This window comes from Syngnathus acus, chromosome 13 (genome assembly GCF_901709675.1).
Source record: "Syngnathus acus chromosome 13, fSynAcu1.2, whole genome shotgun sequence".
Classification (NCBI taxonomy): Eukaryota; Metazoa; Chordata; class Actinopteri; order Syngnathiformes; family Syngnathidae; genus Syngnathus; species Syngnathus acus.
In genome coordinates this window covers 16,770,659-16,786,397 of record NC_051098.1, presented here as the reverse complement: position 1 = coordinate 16,786,397, position 15,739 = coordinate 16,770,659, and the positions used below count along the sequence as shown (strand labels likewise).

The window sequence follows — 15,739 nt, the reverse complement described above, 5'->3', positions numbered from 1 at the left end:
ATCAACTGAATATTCTAATTTGAATCCAAAGGAGTCTGAGGAGGAATGGTACCCATCAGACAAAAACGGCTTTTAAACGGCTTCCCTTTCGAGGGATGCTCAGCGTTTTGAGTCGATTCAAGACGTCGGAGCCGCCGCCGCCACCGCCGCTGGGGTTCAAAGTTCGTGCGGATGCGTGCGGCTAGATGACTCACTCGGCGCACTCGGCGGGCGGGCGGGCGTGAGGCAACGCGGTGGGAACGGCAGAGTAAATGAAGACTGGACTTACAACAACAACAAAGGCGTCACGGGGTAACGTAACAATAACATCACCCGTCGGATGATTCCATTCCCACACCTTGCTTTTGAGGCCAGCTCCTTTCCACTCGGAGCCACACTTTAGCCACTTCACAATCATTTGGACCAGGTCTAAGTTGTGGCGCATGTGGCAATTGCTGTGAATTGGAGCTCATTGGATTCCATTAGCCAGTAAGCCACGAATCTTCGGAAGAATCGAGTCGTCCAACGCAATGTTTTAATCTATTTTTAAAAAGCACCCCCGACGTACTTCGATCTTCTGCACAGACTTGAGTGAGCCTATTTCTGATTGCGCAGTGTCAAAGTCTCTTCTGCGCCGGATGCAAAGGAAATAAGTTGGCTGCGTTCACCCCCGCAACGGCGCAAACAGCTCTTTCTACCTGTGTCAGTCTACAAGAGTAACAATAATTCAAAAAAAAAACCTCCACCCATGTGTACAACCAATTCAAACACGTTAACTTGTTTTTCCTTCTGAGTTTACCGAGTAATCTCCGTTTTGGGCCATGGCAAGCAAGATTTTTTTTCTCTGTCCCCCCCCCTACTAGCCTAATCTGATTGACGGGACAAAATCCGACAGCCCCACATTAGTCGGGAGCTTTTGTAAACAGCCGGCCGGGTCAAACGGATGAATGGCGAACAGCATGCGTGTGTGCTGGCTGCTGAATTCCGCCTCATTAATGACACGCAGGGGTCACCTGGGCGGCTTACAACTTCCGCCGCACCGATGAATTGCTCGTGGGCGGACGGCATTCAAGCAAAAGCGTCAGCCGGGGCTGTCCTCCGCATCCCATAAAGTCTCAACTCACGGGTTCCTTTTCATCTGGCTTCATTCACTGGAATTAGCGGAGACACGAATCACGTGTTTTCATCGAGCCACGCCAGGACGCGGGGCCCCTGCCTGCCTGCCTGTCGAGTCAGCGGACTTTGTAAATCAAAAAGGGAGCAGGGAGAAGAAGTCAGATGACTGTCATAGACCACGGGAGAAAGCAATGCAACTCTACTGGATGCAGGAGCAACACCAAGGACAAGGACAAGGACAAGGACAAAACTAGCTAAGCCAGTGCTGGCTCCAAAAGGACGATGGAGCCAGACCAGAGTCACAAAGGTCCAAAAGAAACTCCTTTATTAGGTGCCGCTCGCAATCACAATCGGAGGAACGTGCCAGACCGACGTTGATTTCAGAAGTCCACTTTGAACTGGAGAAAACTCGCAAAGCGCTCGGCCTATTGCGCCCTTTCACCGCTTTGAATAAGGCCAGCAATCAAGCAACTTACCTTCCATCCTGCAGAGCTGTTGCTGTCCCCCTTGTCCTTGAAATAAGGCACATTCTTCACCATCCAGTCGTAGATCTGAGACAAGGTGAGCCTGCTCTCCGGGGAGCTCTCGATGGCTTTGGTGATGAGGTCCGCATACGACATATTCCCCCAGGCGTTCCGCCGGGACGAGCTGCTCTTCCTCTGGGCGGCGGCGGCCGAGGATGACGAGTTGGCCACCGGGGAGGAGAGCAGGGGCACCTGCTGCTGCTGCTGCTGCTGGAGTGCGGGATTGGGGCGATGCTGCTGCTGCTGCTGCTGCTGCTGCTGATGCTGATGTTGCTGCGGCCGGGGTGCGGGATGCTGGTGGACGCACGTCTCCTGACACTGGAAGTCGCCGCACAGGTCCTCGTTCTCCTCCAGTAGGCTAAGGTTGCTGATGTACTCATTGCCGGCGGGCTCCTGCTTGATGGACGGCACCGGCGACGAGGTGTTGGAGTCGCCCGGATTGACAAACTCCGGCCGGGGCAAAGGCCAAGTGCACGAGCGGGGTCTGGCCAGGGGCTCGAAGTCGGGGTCGATGTCCACCAGGTGTGGCTGCTGCTGCGCCGCTTCCGCCATGGTGGTCGAGAGGGTGATGGGAAGAGGTGTTACTCTGCTCCCCTCTCGATGGTGGTGGCAACAACAACAACAACAAGAAAAAGAAGAAAAAAGAAACGAAGTAAACAAATGTCCGGGAAACGCGGGAGCTCCGCAGAAAGTCACTCAACTTTGGAAGTTACATCCCAAAGCGCTTGCCAAAATCAATGCGTGCAAAAAGTGTCCAAAAGAGCGTCCAAAAAGAAAAGACGTGCGTTGAAGAGCGCGGCGTCCTGGCGCGGCGCGTCGCGGTTCGTTCGTTCCTTCGTGCGTTCGTTCCTTCCTTCCTTCTTTCCGTCCGTCCAGCCTGTTGACTGTGAGCGCCGGCCGAGCCGCATGTGAGCACTTTTACTGGAAGTGGCGTTTGGCACATGGCCGCGCCCACCTTCGATTGACAGACGCAGCGCGCCAATGAATGACATCCGACGACGTTGCACGGGGGCGGGGACAAACCCGCCCCCCCCCCCCCCCCCCCCCCCCAAAAGAGGACCTGCTGTTTTCATTCTTTGGCCTAGTAAACACGAAAGGGCACCCAAAGGTTGTTCCCAACAATGAATGGCTGTCATGTTTACATATTTTAAAAGCAACCAACGATGATTCTTTCAAAAGCTGCTTGCCACATTTAACTGCAATTGGGAAGTGGAGCTACGTTATCACTCACTTGCCCGTCCGTCACTATAAGATCACGAGGCGAGCTAAACACGGATTATTTGATGGCAATAAATACTTTGCAGACTAATGATGATCGCGTCTCGTTCTTCAATCTATTTCTATGCTTTTGCCACATTTGCTGTCGAGGCCGTGCTCTTGTGACGTTGCTCTGACGGCTCGAACGTGAACAACATTCATTCGGACAATTGATGACGTCCACTTTGCATTGTTCTTTTTCTCCAGCGCTTTCTCGCTCTCAGCATGTTTGACAGCCAAATTCAGCCAGCCACTGACCTGACCGCCGTCTCTGCCATTATTTTTGTCCACTTGGCTGGACCCTTGGTTTTCTTTCATGATTTGAAGTTGATCAATGTCTTGCTACTTTGAGTAGCATGCCTACTGCGAAGCAACAAATCAGTTGTCTCGCGAGCTGACTCGACTTTGAGGATTACAAAATAAAAAAATAAAAAATACTCCGAAGGACTCTACTGACATTTAGTGGCGTTAAGGCGCTAAGACATCCAAACACAACACCGCGGAGTCTTTTCCGCATTGCAACATTTAGTGTCAAAATGGAGTGCTTTTTTCCGTCCTTCCTTCTTTCTTTGATTCGGGACCTCAGTAAGAAGGCAATATTACGTGACAAGTTCTTTTTTTCTTGAATAGGGGTGTTACTTCCGTTTTGGCTCTGGTGCGTTGCGCCTCTGTTTATTTATGGAAATGTCATCTCGGTTGCGCTTTGCACGCATCCAAAGAGGACAGACAACTTTTGGGACTATGCGCTTTCTTCCACGCAGCAACTTCCTGACCTGCGGGGGAGTCGTCACTGTTCGCTGCTTGGGAGGGAGGGAGGGAGGGAGGGAGGGAGTAGGAAGTGAAAGCCTTATATTTGGATCCATCATCTTTCTGCAAGCTTTGTGTGCTTCTTCCATTTTAGGACAGACACATTTTTGCAGGGTTGGGTTGCTGCTGATGCAACATGGCTCCACAGCCCATTCTCCAGGCCATCATTGACTTCACCGCAGGAGCAGCAGGCAAGTTGAAGTCCCCCAAAACATTTGCATTGACTCAATTTCAGGATGCGTGTCGCGTCGTGGCATGGCGCGGCGCGGCGCGGCGGTTCAACGCGTCGGTTTCCCGCTCCGCGCGGCCCCTTTCTTGGCAAGGCTGAACGAAAGCCAATAGAATTGTTCATTATGCTGAAGCGCCATTTGGATCATGATAAGCAGGCCAAAGATCTGTCATGCCGTGAGTCAGTCAATTGCGCAACGACTCCAAAGCGGCAAGGCACACCTGTCATATTTCAGGGAATATGACGAGGATCGCGTGAACAACAAATACCATTCCATGCTTGCGGGCGGACATGACCTCACCTTCATTTTTTTTCTTTTCCTTATCACTTCACTGAGTATCTGAAAAGCACAAAGCAAAGAAAAATAGGAAGCGACGGCTCCAAACTCAAAAAAGCACTCACTCCCGAGTTGTCAATTGTTTAAAGGCTGTCATGGTTTTGCGGCACGGCAACAGGCGGCACGGCTTGCGTTGTGAGCGGCCAGCCGCTGGACACCGCCAAGGTGAAGATGCAGACCTTCCCCAGCATGTACCGAGGATTCACTCACTGCTTGGTGTCCACCTTCAGGCAAGAGGGAGTGCGCGGCCTCTACAAGGGCACCACCCCGGCACTGCTAGCCAACATCTGCGAGAACTCGGTGCTCTTTCTGAGCTACGGCTTCTGCCAGGACGCGGTGCGCTCCTTGGCCGGCGTGGACCAGCTCAGGTGTGGCGGCTTTGTGTGTGTGTGTGTGTATCTACGTGGGCCCGTCCCAAAAGAAAAATCCTTCTCGTTGACTTGCGCTTCTCTCAACCGAGCAGTGACGTTCAGAAAGCATTCTCGGGCTCGCTGGCCTCCATCTTCTCGTCCATGGTGCTTTGCCCTTCCGAGCTGGTCAAATGTCGCCTGCAGGCCATGCACGAGATGGAAGCCTCGGGCAAGATCGCCAGAGGACAGAGAAGGTCCGCGCGGCGGACAGCTGACATTTCAAAGTGGCCGGCTCCAAGTCGGGATTGTAAGCGTGGTGTCGGTCGGTTCTGTGACTCCATCAGAGTTTGGACGGTGGTGAAGTCGGTGATGGAGACAAACGGTCCGCTGGGGTTCTACCAAGGTCTGACGTCCACCATGGTGAGGGAGTTCCCGGGCTACTTCTGCTTCTTTGGCGGCTATGAAGTCAGCCGCTCCGCCTTTGCACGCTACATGGGAACCGACAAGGAGGGCATCGGTAGGTCGCGTCGGAACCGACTCGTATTTGGGTGGACCGCTTCCGACCTTGGGCATTTGGCACCTTTTGCAGGCATTCTGCCGCTCATGTTCAGCGGCGGTTTTGGCGGCGCTTGTCTTTGGCTGTTGATCTATCCCATGGACTGCGTCAAGTCCAGGATCCAGGTGTACTCCTTAGCCGGGAGGCAGGAGGGCTTCCTGAAGACCTTTATGGGGATCTTGCGCAACGAGGGTAAGATTGACAAGGGCTCCGTCGGGTTTCTGTCAATCAAGTGCCTTCCGTCTCACAGGCTTCAGGGCTCTTTACTCGGGCCTCACGCCCACCATGATACGCACCTTCCCGGCCAACGGCGCCCTCTTCCTGGCCTACGAGTTCACGCGGAGGTCCCTGATGGAGGCTGTGGGTGCCTGAGGTGGACCACGACTTGGGTGGGTGGAGGGAGACCTTTTCCAGCAACAGAAGACGTTTTGTAATCCAGGGCAAAATGCTGCAACACAAGATTTGGGTGCTACTGCTCCATCTAGCGAGCGCTGTAATAAAGATGGACCTTTCCAAAGCTAATACCACATGTATTGGAATATAGCAATCTTCATGATTGTGCACATTCTCAGAAGCTAATAAGTGAGCGCTAGCTGTGGCATTTCAACTGTGCAATAACTTGACTATGAGTTTTCAATGCCAATTGTTGACATGAACTCAAATCAGAAAATATCAGTAAATAATAAAAATCCATTGTGTTCAGTTGCCTTTCATTGTGAGAATTTGGTTCTTTCAAAAAAGTCTTCAAGGGTGTGCACACTTTTGCAAAAAAACGGTTGTCTTTGTCTTTTCTTCCCCTCTGTATAGGAGACATTCATGCTGGAAATGATGTCATTTTTGTAGATATTGCACGACCCGAGAATAGCTTCAATGGGCCGGCGAGTCGTTTGGTAAGTTCGTGAGCGGATTGGGTGGGATAGGCTCACGTTACAAGAGCCAAGAGAGACACCAACGTCCCGGGTGTCGAGTTGCACGCGATTCTTTGATTATTCAGGTGAGGCAGTCACGGCGCAAAGACGTCGTAGCGGTCCCGTTGGCACTCGTCGCCTCTGGTCCTGCCTCTCAGAAACGACAAAAGCTACACCTGCTCTCTGATGATCTCCACCACGTCAAGCACGGCCAACATGGTGACGCAAGGAAAACTGGAGATGAACTCCACGGACAATGTCCAAGGTGATGATGATTTGATGTTTGGAATTGGGGGGTTAGATCACCAAATGATCACCGCTGCTGCTCACTGCTCCCTTCGGGGATGCAGAGACAAATTTCACCACACCCAGATGTGTGCGTGTGTGACAATCATTGGGTCTTTTGTTCAACGATCTTGCTATGTTTGGAAAACAGCGGTGTCGTTAGCGACGGTAGCTAAGCACTCGCGCCTGTGTCAACACGGAAAGGGGCCTTTGTGTGGCAAGAGAAGCCAGTCAGATGTGGTCTCGTGTCGGTCCGCAGATAAAACCTCCAGCGGGCTGGGCTGCTTCGGCTGGATTTTGGTGATCATTTCGCTCCTCTTCATTGGGGCCACCTTCCCGCTCACACTATTTATGTGTGTCAAGGTATGTGCATTTGTCACTCGTTGGGGTCCCCGGCATTTCATAACGTGTCAAATTGCACCTCGAGTGATCCGACTCCTCTCGAAACGCAGATAGTGAAGGAGTACGAACGAGCCGTCATCTTCAGGCTGGGTCGAATCGCTGACAGGAAAGCCAAAGGGCCCGGTACGACTCATCCGTCAGGTCGGAGAATTCCCGAGCGTTCGTCTGACAATTTGGTGGGATGTCTTTGTTGTTACCCGCAGGGCTTTTTTTTGTTATACCCTGCACGGATAACTTTGTGAAAGTGGACCTGAGAACCGTGTCCTTTGACATCCCACCTCAAGAGGTAACCAGGAGATACTCTGATCTTATGACATTGCTTTTGACTGCTTCGCTATTTGGCCGTCGGTCTTACCCGGTCAGATCTTGACCAAGGACTCGGTGACGGTGTGCGTGGACGGCGTGGTGTACTTCCGCATCCAGTGTCCCATCTCGTCGGTGGCCAACGTAACCGACGCGCACTCGTCCACGCGGCTGTTGGCTCAGACCACCCTCAGGAACGTGCTGGGCACCAAGAACCTGGCCGAGGTTCTGTCCGACAGGGAGGGCATCTCGCACAACATGCAGGTTCTGTCGCAAAAAGAGTTTTAGCGCTCGCCGCCGCCGCTCTTGTGTTGATTTGAGCTTGGTGCTCAGGAATCCTTGGACGAAGCCACCGACGCCTGGGGCATCAAAGTGGAACGAGTGGAGATTAAAGACGTCAAGTTACCTCAGCAGCTGCAGAGAGCCATGGCGGCCGAGGCGGAGGCCAGTCGGGAGGCCCGGGCCAAGGTGCGTGTGTCCGCCCGCCCGTCCGTCCGTCCGTCCATCCATCCATCCATCCATCCATCCATCCATCCATCCATCCATCCATCCTTCTTTTCATTTGCAACTGGCTAATGAAAGCCACAGATCATTATTATTTTTTCTCCAACACAAAAAATACTCAATTAATAAAGATACAATGACGTAAACGTAGTTGAAGGACACGTTTGAAATTGGCAACAACGCACTTTCTTTTCAATCAGACAAAGCTATGGCCAGAAGAAATCAATCGTCCCAGGTCAGACATGGTCGCTTGGCACAAATACGCCACCAGAGGACGCCAAAGCTATACTCCTATACTGACATGAGGCAATGATGCAGGCATTGACTGTACTTGCAGTTCATGACAAAATGGCATATTGACGAAGCGTCCGTGCGGTTTGTGTCAGATCATCGCCGCCGAGGGCGAGATGAAGGCGTCCCGCGCCCTGAAGGAGGCCTCGCTTGTCATCTCCGAGTCTCCGTCCGGCCTTCAGTTGCGCTACCTGCAGACGCTCAACAGCATCGCCGCAGAGAAAAACTCAACCATCGTCTTCCCGCTTCCCATCGACATGCTGCAGAGCTTCATGAGGAAGTGAGCAACTTTAAAGCAGCGGGAAATGAACGTTCATCCCCAGCAACAAAGTTCACAAGCCGGTGTATCCCGCATAGCATGTGATTCTGTTAGCCGCGAGCTGACTTTTGTTTTGATATGATGCAGTGCAGTCTTTTATTTCATACACAATTTCCACTCAGCTTATCGACTGTCAATCAAAAATAGAAGTAAATATGTACTAAAAAGTTGATTCATTCATTTATTTTGCTATGGTGATTTAATGCTAGCGTACAAAGAGTGGCGACAACACACACACACACACACACACACACACACATATATTTGCTAACACATGCAATTTGGCTGGAAGAGCAATGAAACAAACAAACAAAGACATGTACATGACGTCTCTTAGCAAAGAAATAGAAATCACCAAAATGCACGAGGACATGCTTTGAAGACAACAAATCTTGAAATACAATCTTGAGAAATGTAAACAAAGACTTTATAACTCCATCCAGAGTGTCAGTCGCGGCCAAAGAGGGGCATTCCGTTGCCTTTTAGAACATTCTACCGACCAATTGGAATGGATCAAATTCTCTCACCTGTTTTCATCATATTTCAAATATTATTCCTTAAAATGTGTTTGATACAAATCTGTCATAACAAATCCGTGAACACAACATTTTGTCGAGAAAAAAGTATGGCATTGAATGGCTTACCTGCATATTAACCCGATTTTAATTCCACATCCGTTTTTCTCCTCACATAAGGACAAAATGTCTGACTTGGCCATTCCATTTGTATGCACTTCTTCCACTTTCCTCATGCTGTTCCATTTGCTGATCTATGGTTATCATCATCATCATCAGAAATTCCTTGGCTTTGCCATCTGGGGCAAGTCAAAAGCAAACATAACATGACAAATACCCGTGTTCCCGTCAACATGAGACGGACGGATTCAACCGGTTCAATCCCTGTGGTCGGTCGGCATGGCGCGCAGCCCTTGAGCAAGGCACCCATCCGCCGGCCATTTCTTTTCTATCCCGCTCTGCTAGCAAGTGGTGCCATCGAGGACTACTTTTGTCGAAATAAAGTTCCTCAACTCACTTGAGTGGTTTCTTGGCACCAAGATGCCACCAGATGCAAGCTGCCCACTTCCCCAGTTGCCCATTAGCAATGCGAAATTTGGTCCTCGCTGGTGGGGTGGAAGAAAATGAACGGCCGTCGTGCTAGATGACAGATGAAGGCAAAAGGAGAACGTCAGTGTGTCTTTTGTCCAAGTTGCCGGGTGTGTCTTTAAAAATAAAAAATAAAAATCCTCCTGAGTGTCGTTTGCACAAAGTGTCCGGCGGCGGCGGGGGTCACTGGTGGTAGGAGTGCGGGCGGGCGGGCGAGCCGGGCAGGGAGGGCGGGCGGTGGACGGGCGAGCCGCTGGGCGACATGCGAGGGCTGAGCTCGCCCGTCTGCAGACGCCACAGCAGCTCCTCGTTGGTGCGGCTCAGCCGCTTCTTCTCCGTGCTCTCCTTCTCCACGTGCACCTGCAGGTTGGCGTTCTCTTCCGAAAGTTGCCTGCAGCGCACCTTAGCGTTAGCATGCGTAGCTAACCGTGAATTTGCTCACTCCCACCCAACGTTTTCTTTTCTCTATGATTTTGTCGGGCCCACCTGGACACGGCGAGGTTCTTGTCGATGCGTTCCTTCAGGTCCTCGTTCTGCTGCTGCAACACTTGCACCCGCTCCTCCAGGTGAACGTTCTTTTCAGCCTGCTCAAAGACACAAGGCCAAAGCGTGCGTGTGCAACTTTCAATTCTTCAAATGTCGAAATGGACATCCCGGTGAAGAATGAACCAATACAAATGGTTGAATCGGAAAATTCAAATCTTACTATTTTCTCCAGCTCAGTAATCTTCAAGTCCTGCTGATGGATTTGTTGGTTCTTCATCTCCAGCACCTCCTTCAGGCTCTTCAGGTCCTCCTCAATGTGTTTGTACGGCGCCAGAGCATCCTGCAAACGAGTCCATTTGACCGCGAACAACTTTTTCTCTACAGTTCCACTCCGAACCTGCGGTAGGTCATGTGCATGCCGACATGAAACAATGGAGTGATTTCTCACCACGATCTGTTCGTCGGTGCTCTTGCGGAGGGCTTCCTCGAAGCGTTTGGCCCGGTCCCTCAGGCTCCTGTTCTGGAAGGTCAGCATGTCCACCTGATCCTGGATCAGCAAAGGGCCACATTCAGAACTGTGTGAACATCACGTACGGTGCCGTCGGCGGTTCAAACCTGCAAGGAGAGTCTGATCTTCTCAAAGTCCTCCTCCACAGACTTCCTCTGCTGCTCGTGGGCCATCTTCAGATCTGGCACGGCACACGCGTGATACATTTCTTTCATATTTGTCTTGCGTCAGGTGCCGCCGACGCGTCCTACTTTTCACGGTGCGGTCGTGCTCCTCTCGCAGGGTGGCCAGCGTATCGTTGTGCGTGGCCTCCATCTCCACCAGGGAGGCCTGGTGGTTCTCGTTCATCTCCTCCATCTGGTGCGAGGGAGGGGAAAGTGTACAAAGACGGCTCGTGCTGGCGTGCAGGCAGGCCCTCGCTCACCTGCTCCTGCTGCTGCAGCCTGAGGCGGTCCAGTCGGGCACGCTGGTGGGCCCTCAGGCCGCGGTTGTCGTCGGCGTGCTGCGCCTTCAGCCGCTCCTCCAGCGCTCCCAGCTGCACCCGCTGCTCGGCCCGCAGGCCCCTGAGCTCGGCCTGGAAACGGCGCTCCAGCTCCTGCTTCTCCCGCTGCAGCTGCTCCCAGTGGGACACGCTGAAAGCTAGCGGGCATCACATCACGCAAGCAATCACTCCAAATTGAAGAGAAGAGCAGAAGGCGAGAGGAGACGACGACGACGACGACCGGGCTCTGGTCACTCACCCACTTCATCCCTGATCCTGGCGAGCTCCTGGGACAGTTCCCCTTCCCTCACAGCTGCACTCTCGCTCTACAACACAGCACGAGCGAGCGTTGCGTTCTGCTTTATTTCTCCGTGACAGAAAATGAGATGAGATTTTCAAGAGCAGCTTATGACCTCATATATTGGTGCCTTACTCCTCATCAAATTGGCCCCCACCCTGCCAGTCCCACCCTGCCTGCCTGCCGCCCGCTGACTGCGCTCTCCGGAGAGTCATGTGACCTCCATTTGAATCCTCCCCCGTCCGTCCTTGCCATGGCAACATTTTCCAAGGCCACGACGACCCGCTGCATTGATTTCTTTGTGAATACATGAACGACACCTTGGAAGGAGTCCATCCTTAAAATTGCGGATGATCCAGCTCAACTAACTGCGGCTGAGTGCCGTGGCGCCGCTGCCATGCACCTTGGCACCCAAACACTCAACGTGGTTGATTGAATCAAGCCTCCTGTTCCGTTGCAGGCCAAACGGATCCATTTGAACGCCACGTTTGCTGCTTGCTGTGGGACAGACAAAGTGGCCCATTTGAAGGTGATCTGGAACTTTGGGGTGTGGGGAAAACTTATTTGACTGAGTTCATTTTTGTCCTTCAAGAATGACATTTTTTTACAGAGCAATATCTTTGTGAAACTATTTTTATTTTATTTTTTACCATCTGATTATGTTGCGCCCCCCCCCACTGTTGTATATTCCAATGATATCAAATAGAGCCACACAATCATACACATTCTTCACAACCTCAATTTACCACACCGACACAAAGCTTCGGTAAGTTTCCGATCCACTTGACCGAACGGCAGCGTTAAGACTCATTAGCATAACTTCATTAAGAGCTAGCAAGCAGAGTAGCGATCCGGCAAACCGCACCGTCGAGAAAGACTGCCGAAGCTCTGACTCGGCACAATCCTTCCAATAAATACAAAGAAAAGCACGCACTTACACGCAGGCACGCACGGCACGCACATAACCACACGTTCGTCAAGGGATTCACCACCTGCCGGCTTTACCGTGCCATCCAGACAAGGCGGCCGAGAACAGCGATGGCCCATAAACACTCGCGGACTGCAGCATCCCTCCGCCGGCAGGAAGATGCAGAATGAGGAGGCGGGGGAGGACAAGGAGGAGGGAGGGAGGGAGGGAGGGAGGGTTGGGTAAGCCTCATCTCGTCTGCTAGCGTCTGGAACAAAGACTGGGTAAGGCCGAGTCAACAGGGCACGCCCAGTGCTTCTTTCCTTAACCCTTTCAACGCCCACCCACCAGTCAGAAGTGTTTGCATCGACAGGGGATGCATGAAATGGAAAAAGTGCTTCCAACCGTGTGCTACCAAAACAAACATACTTAGCCAGCATCACTATAAATGCTAATATACAGTAAGCGTAATAATACTGCAGTGTTAGCAACAATGAGCAATCAGCGTTAGCATTTGATAAGCAGGCCAGACGCAAGCAATCCACCACTTTACCTTGTGACAGAAGTGCTGCGTGGTGATGGAGAAGACGCTCATGCACAGCGAGGCCTTCTTCAGCTGCGCCTGCAGGCTGTTTAGCTGGCGTGCTTGCTGCTCGCAGCGTTCCCGCAGCAGCTTGATGAGGGCCCGGTCCACTTCCTGCGATGAGCCGCAGCGCCCGCCGCGGGCTGCGCCAGCCAACGCAGGAGGTGCAAATGATTTCACTTGTTGGGCCGATGATTCCCGGTGACCATTTTGCAAGAGATAGCGGCTGTACACTTTTTCAAAAGCTGAAAAGAGTGGCCGATTTGAGTCAGGAATTTCGGGGGGGCTAACACGCATCATGACTGTAAGTGGTGTCAAGCAGCTGACGTGTGCCGTGCTATAGTCATGCAGCAGGATGGCCGGAGTCAGTTGCCATGGCGACAGCAGGCCAGCTCTGCTAATGAAGTGCTTGCCAAGATGGATGGTGACGTGAAAACGGGCAACGACGCTTTCACGGATCAATGCCTTCTTTCTCCCCGCAAAACAGGTTACAGTCAATGCTGCTCGCTCGCGCGCACACACGCTTGCGCACACGCGCCGTGGAGGGCAACGTGATCTGCAGGGACTCACCAGGGGATTGAGGCTTAGGCGAAACCGCTGCAGATTTTTTCGGGGAGGACGCCTCTGACTCCTTCAGCGTCTCTCTTCTCCAGGCTGGCGTGCCGTGCGAAGAAAAAGAGAGTTAACAACTTTGGAGGTGGTTGAATGGAAAATTCTAACAGGACTGCGGTGCTTTCAAAAAAAGAACAATCTTTCAACTGCTATACATTTGTTTCGAATGTGATCTAATCTTGTGGAATTCCTCGGAACAAAGTTGTCGTTACACCACCTCTGACCGCTAGGGGGTGCAAATCCGTATTCTGCTGAAAATCACCCACATTTGAATTGATCCAAAAACGATTTAGTAGTTAGTGCAATCAATCTATCGTTGTTCATTTGTGACATTTATGTTTGTTTGTTTGTTTGTTTGGGAAACTTCATTATGCTTGTTATAAAGTTTTAGCGACGTTTCTGGTCATATCAGCAAGAATGCGGACTAACTGCTATCTGAAAATAATAAATATCACGTGCCCTGCCACCGGGCGACATTGAACGTCATTGTTTTTCCACCCAAAAACATGTGAATTATTGATCCAATGTGTCATGTTTCATTTGCATGAAAATGTTAATAACAGTGTGCTGCCTGCAACAATCACCAGGGAGCGTGCTGGGCAGATGGCGTTCTTTTCCCCGTGTTATCGGAAGTGGGCCAAATCTTGTCCACTGGAGTAGCGTAACGTGCGGTTCCATCCATCTTGTTGTTTTTTTGGTAACACATTATTGCAGTCCCAATAATCATAATCCTTCGTTGTCCCGATGACAGTTGAAATTTGGCAGTGATTTGACGCAGCCTAAAGGCCTACTATCAATAGTTGGAGGGGGATTTGCAGGACAAACGGGGCCAGATCGCACTCTTGTCTTTTGACCCACTTTTGCATTGAATGGAGCGCACATTCAAGTTGTGAACATTTACAGCAAGCTAGCTCAGAACTTTGCTAAATGGGATAAGCTCAAACTTGGATGTGTGCCATTTCAAAAAGAATTGTGCTTGCGTTGGCTACCTGACACAAGTTTGCAGTTTTTGGGCTATCAACTTACTCTGCCAAGTATTGCTGTCACCGGACATGGACGACAAGGTCCTCGGGACGCCGCTCACTCTGGCAGGAGGAAGGGCGGAGAATCCCGGAGGACGAAGACCAGACTGGCCGGATTGAAGCAAAAGGTTCCTGGGGGAGCTCTCTGGACCTGACCTCCTTTGTTCCCCTGAGGACACACGGCCAACACCGTTCAAGTAGCAGCGGCCGAGCGACCAACAGAAGCAGGCCATCCGCTCGCCTGAAGCTTCCTGGCAACCAACCGTGAGGTCCGAGCACCGCCGATGACGACTTTTGACCTGGTGTTTTGGCCGTGGGTTGTCTGGTGACAGCGCCCAGCCCCAGCTGAGGCCTGGCACATCTGGGGGAGCGGTAGATGCTGACTCCGTCCTGAGAGGTCAAAGTGCGGTGAAGACATCAGACACTTCAGTCAAGGTTGGAGTTCGAGTCAACGCCGAGGCGCTCCAACTCAAGTCTTACCTCCAGGGGCCATTTCCCAGGAATGTCCTCATGAGAACCACTGCTGGCTCCAACTTTCATCCCAGACATGTCCTGTCTGTGCTTGTCAAACACGGCTGAGCCTTTGGACACATGTCCGAGCTTGGGATCCGCATGAGCTGGCATGGACCGCTTCAGATGCAGGTGCGCGGTGGCTTCAGGCGCCGCCGTGTCGGTTCCCTGCGCTTTTCCTGGCCGATTTTGGCGTACGCAGGTGATCATTTTGGGACGGGTGTTTTGGGGCTTTGGTGGGGAACAGGACCTCCTGCCGTCAGAGTCTTTCTGCAGAGGAGCCACACTTTTGGGTATGCCGCTAGCCAGAGCGGTCTTGGGCGCCCAGCTGCTCTGGCCCTTGGCCGGAGAGGCGGGCGCTTGCTTCCTGGGCGACGCCGGAGCGAGCGGCCGATTGGAGCTTCCCCACGGCTTCCTCCTCTCCAGGCTGGAGGAACGGGAGATGTTCTCCAAGGAGCTCTTTGCGCAATTCTTTGTGTAATTTTCAAAGGACAACTGCTTCTTGAAGGTGCGCTCAAAGGAGAGCTGCTTTTTGAAGCTCCTCTCAAAGGAGTTCTGTTTTTTCAAGGAGTTATCAAAAGAGCCTTGCGTCTTGACCACTTTAGGCGGCGGCGGCGGCGGCACCGCCACCGCTTTGCTTTTGCGAGGGCTCCCGTCCGCTCTTGTGCTTTTATCGCTGGCGGCGTTTCGGACGGGGGACGCCTTCACGGCTTTATTCTTCTGGTTGTTGTTCCTGTTCCGCTCGTGGGCGAGATCCTTGGTGGAATTCAAGTTTAGATCCACCCAGGACTCAGCCATGTTCTCGCCCTGGTTGTCGACCTTACCGTCGGTCGCTGGCTCTGCCGCCGTTTTGCTAGCGGAAGGCGGCTGATCCTTGGCGTGCTCCCTCAGCCCGACAAAGTCTTCTCCGTCCTCCACCAGGTAGGCCTCCAGCTCCTGACACTCCAGCATCTCAAACTCTGCCAACTCGGGGTCATCGCACTGGGAGTTGGTTCCCCAGATGACCACTTTGTCCAGTTGGGACAGGGCGTGGCTTCCGCCGGACCTGTCGCCGGACCTGTC

General features: G+C 52.3%; 4 protein-coding genes across 9 annotated transcripts in view; 2 read left to right on the top strand and 2 right to left on the bottom strand.

Moving 5' to 3' along the window:
- The window catches only part of foxo1a (forkhead box O1 a), a 28,726-nt gene that overhangs the window by 12,667 nt on the left and 320 nt on the right, over positions 1-15,739 (bottom strand). The window contains exons 1-2 of one of the 3 annotated variants that reach the window (XM_037267919.1): positions 2,158-2,327; positions 1,572-1,883 (exon numbers count right to left, since the gene is read on the bottom strand). In XM_037267919.1, the coding sequence (XP_037123814.1) occupies positions 1,572-1,715 (144 nt within the window). In that variant the 5' untranslated portion in view covers positions 1,716-1,883; positions 2,158-2,327. Of the gene's footprint in view, positions 1-1,571; positions 2,638-15,739 lie in introns of those variants that run through there. The other 2 variants (XM_037267920.1, XM_037267917.1) reach the window with 2 other exon arrangements.
- slc25a15a (solute carrier family 25 member 15a) lies at positions 3,365-5,761 on the top strand. Of its 2 annotated transcripts, XM_037267929.1 has the most exons (7): positions 3,365-3,700; positions 3,797-3,874; positions 4,368-4,617; positions 4,713-4,853; positions 4,944-5,116; positions 5,189-5,347; positions 5,406-5,761. In XM_037267929.1, the coding sequence occupies exons 2-7, from the start codon at positions 3,820-3,822 to the stop codon at positions 5,525-5,527; spliced, it is 900 nt and encodes a 299-aa protein (XP_037123824.1). In that variant the 5' UTR covers positions 3,365-3,700; positions 3,797-3,819; the 3' UTR covers positions 5,528-5,761. The 2 variants fall into 2 exon arrangements, with proteins under 2 accessions (XP_037123824.1, XP_037123823.1); XM_037267928.1 differs by lacking the exon at positions 3,365-3,700 and having other exon boundaries at positions 3,708-3,874.
- stoml3a (stomatin (EPB72)-like 3a) lies at positions 5,783-8,337 on the top strand. 2 transcript variants are annotated; one of them, XM_037267932.1, is made up of 7 exons: positions 5,783-6,328; positions 6,608-6,711; positions 6,801-6,873; positions 6,954-7,036; positions 7,126-7,317; positions 7,387-7,521; positions 7,944-8,337. In XM_037267932.1, the coding sequence occupies exons 1-7, from the start codon at positions 6,250-6,252 to the stop codon at positions 8,130-8,132; spliced, it is 855 nt and encodes a 284-aa protein (XP_037123827.1). In that variant the 5' UTR covers positions 5,783-6,249; the 3' UTR covers positions 8,133-8,337. The 2 variants fall into 2 exon arrangements, with proteins under 2 accessions (XP_037123827.1, XP_037123826.1); XM_037267931.1 differs by having other exon boundaries at positions 7,114-7,317.
- mtus2b (microtubule associated tumor suppressor candidate 2b) lies at positions 8,329-14,812 on the bottom strand. 2 transcript variants are annotated; one of them, XM_037267926.1, is made up of 13 exons: positions 14,648-14,812; positions 14,409-14,557; positions 14,172-14,336; positions 13,104-13,187; positions 12,504-12,676; positions 11,005-11,071; positions 10,689-10,903; positions 10,516-10,621; positions 10,372-10,445; positions 10,205-10,303; positions 9,977-10,096; positions 9,757-9,857; positions 8,329-9,661 (listed from the first exon to the last, which is right to left on the bottom strand). In XM_037267926.1, the coding sequence occupies exons 1-13, from the start codon at positions 14,677-14,679 to the stop codon at positions 9,454-9,456; spliced, it is 1,593 nt and encodes a 530-aa protein (XP_037123821.1). In that variant the 5' UTR covers positions 14,680-14,812; the 3' UTR covers positions 8,329-9,453. The 2 variants fall into 2 exon arrangements, with proteins under 2 accessions (XP_037123821.1, XP_037123822.1); XM_037267927.1 differs by having other exon boundaries at positions 9,757-9,854.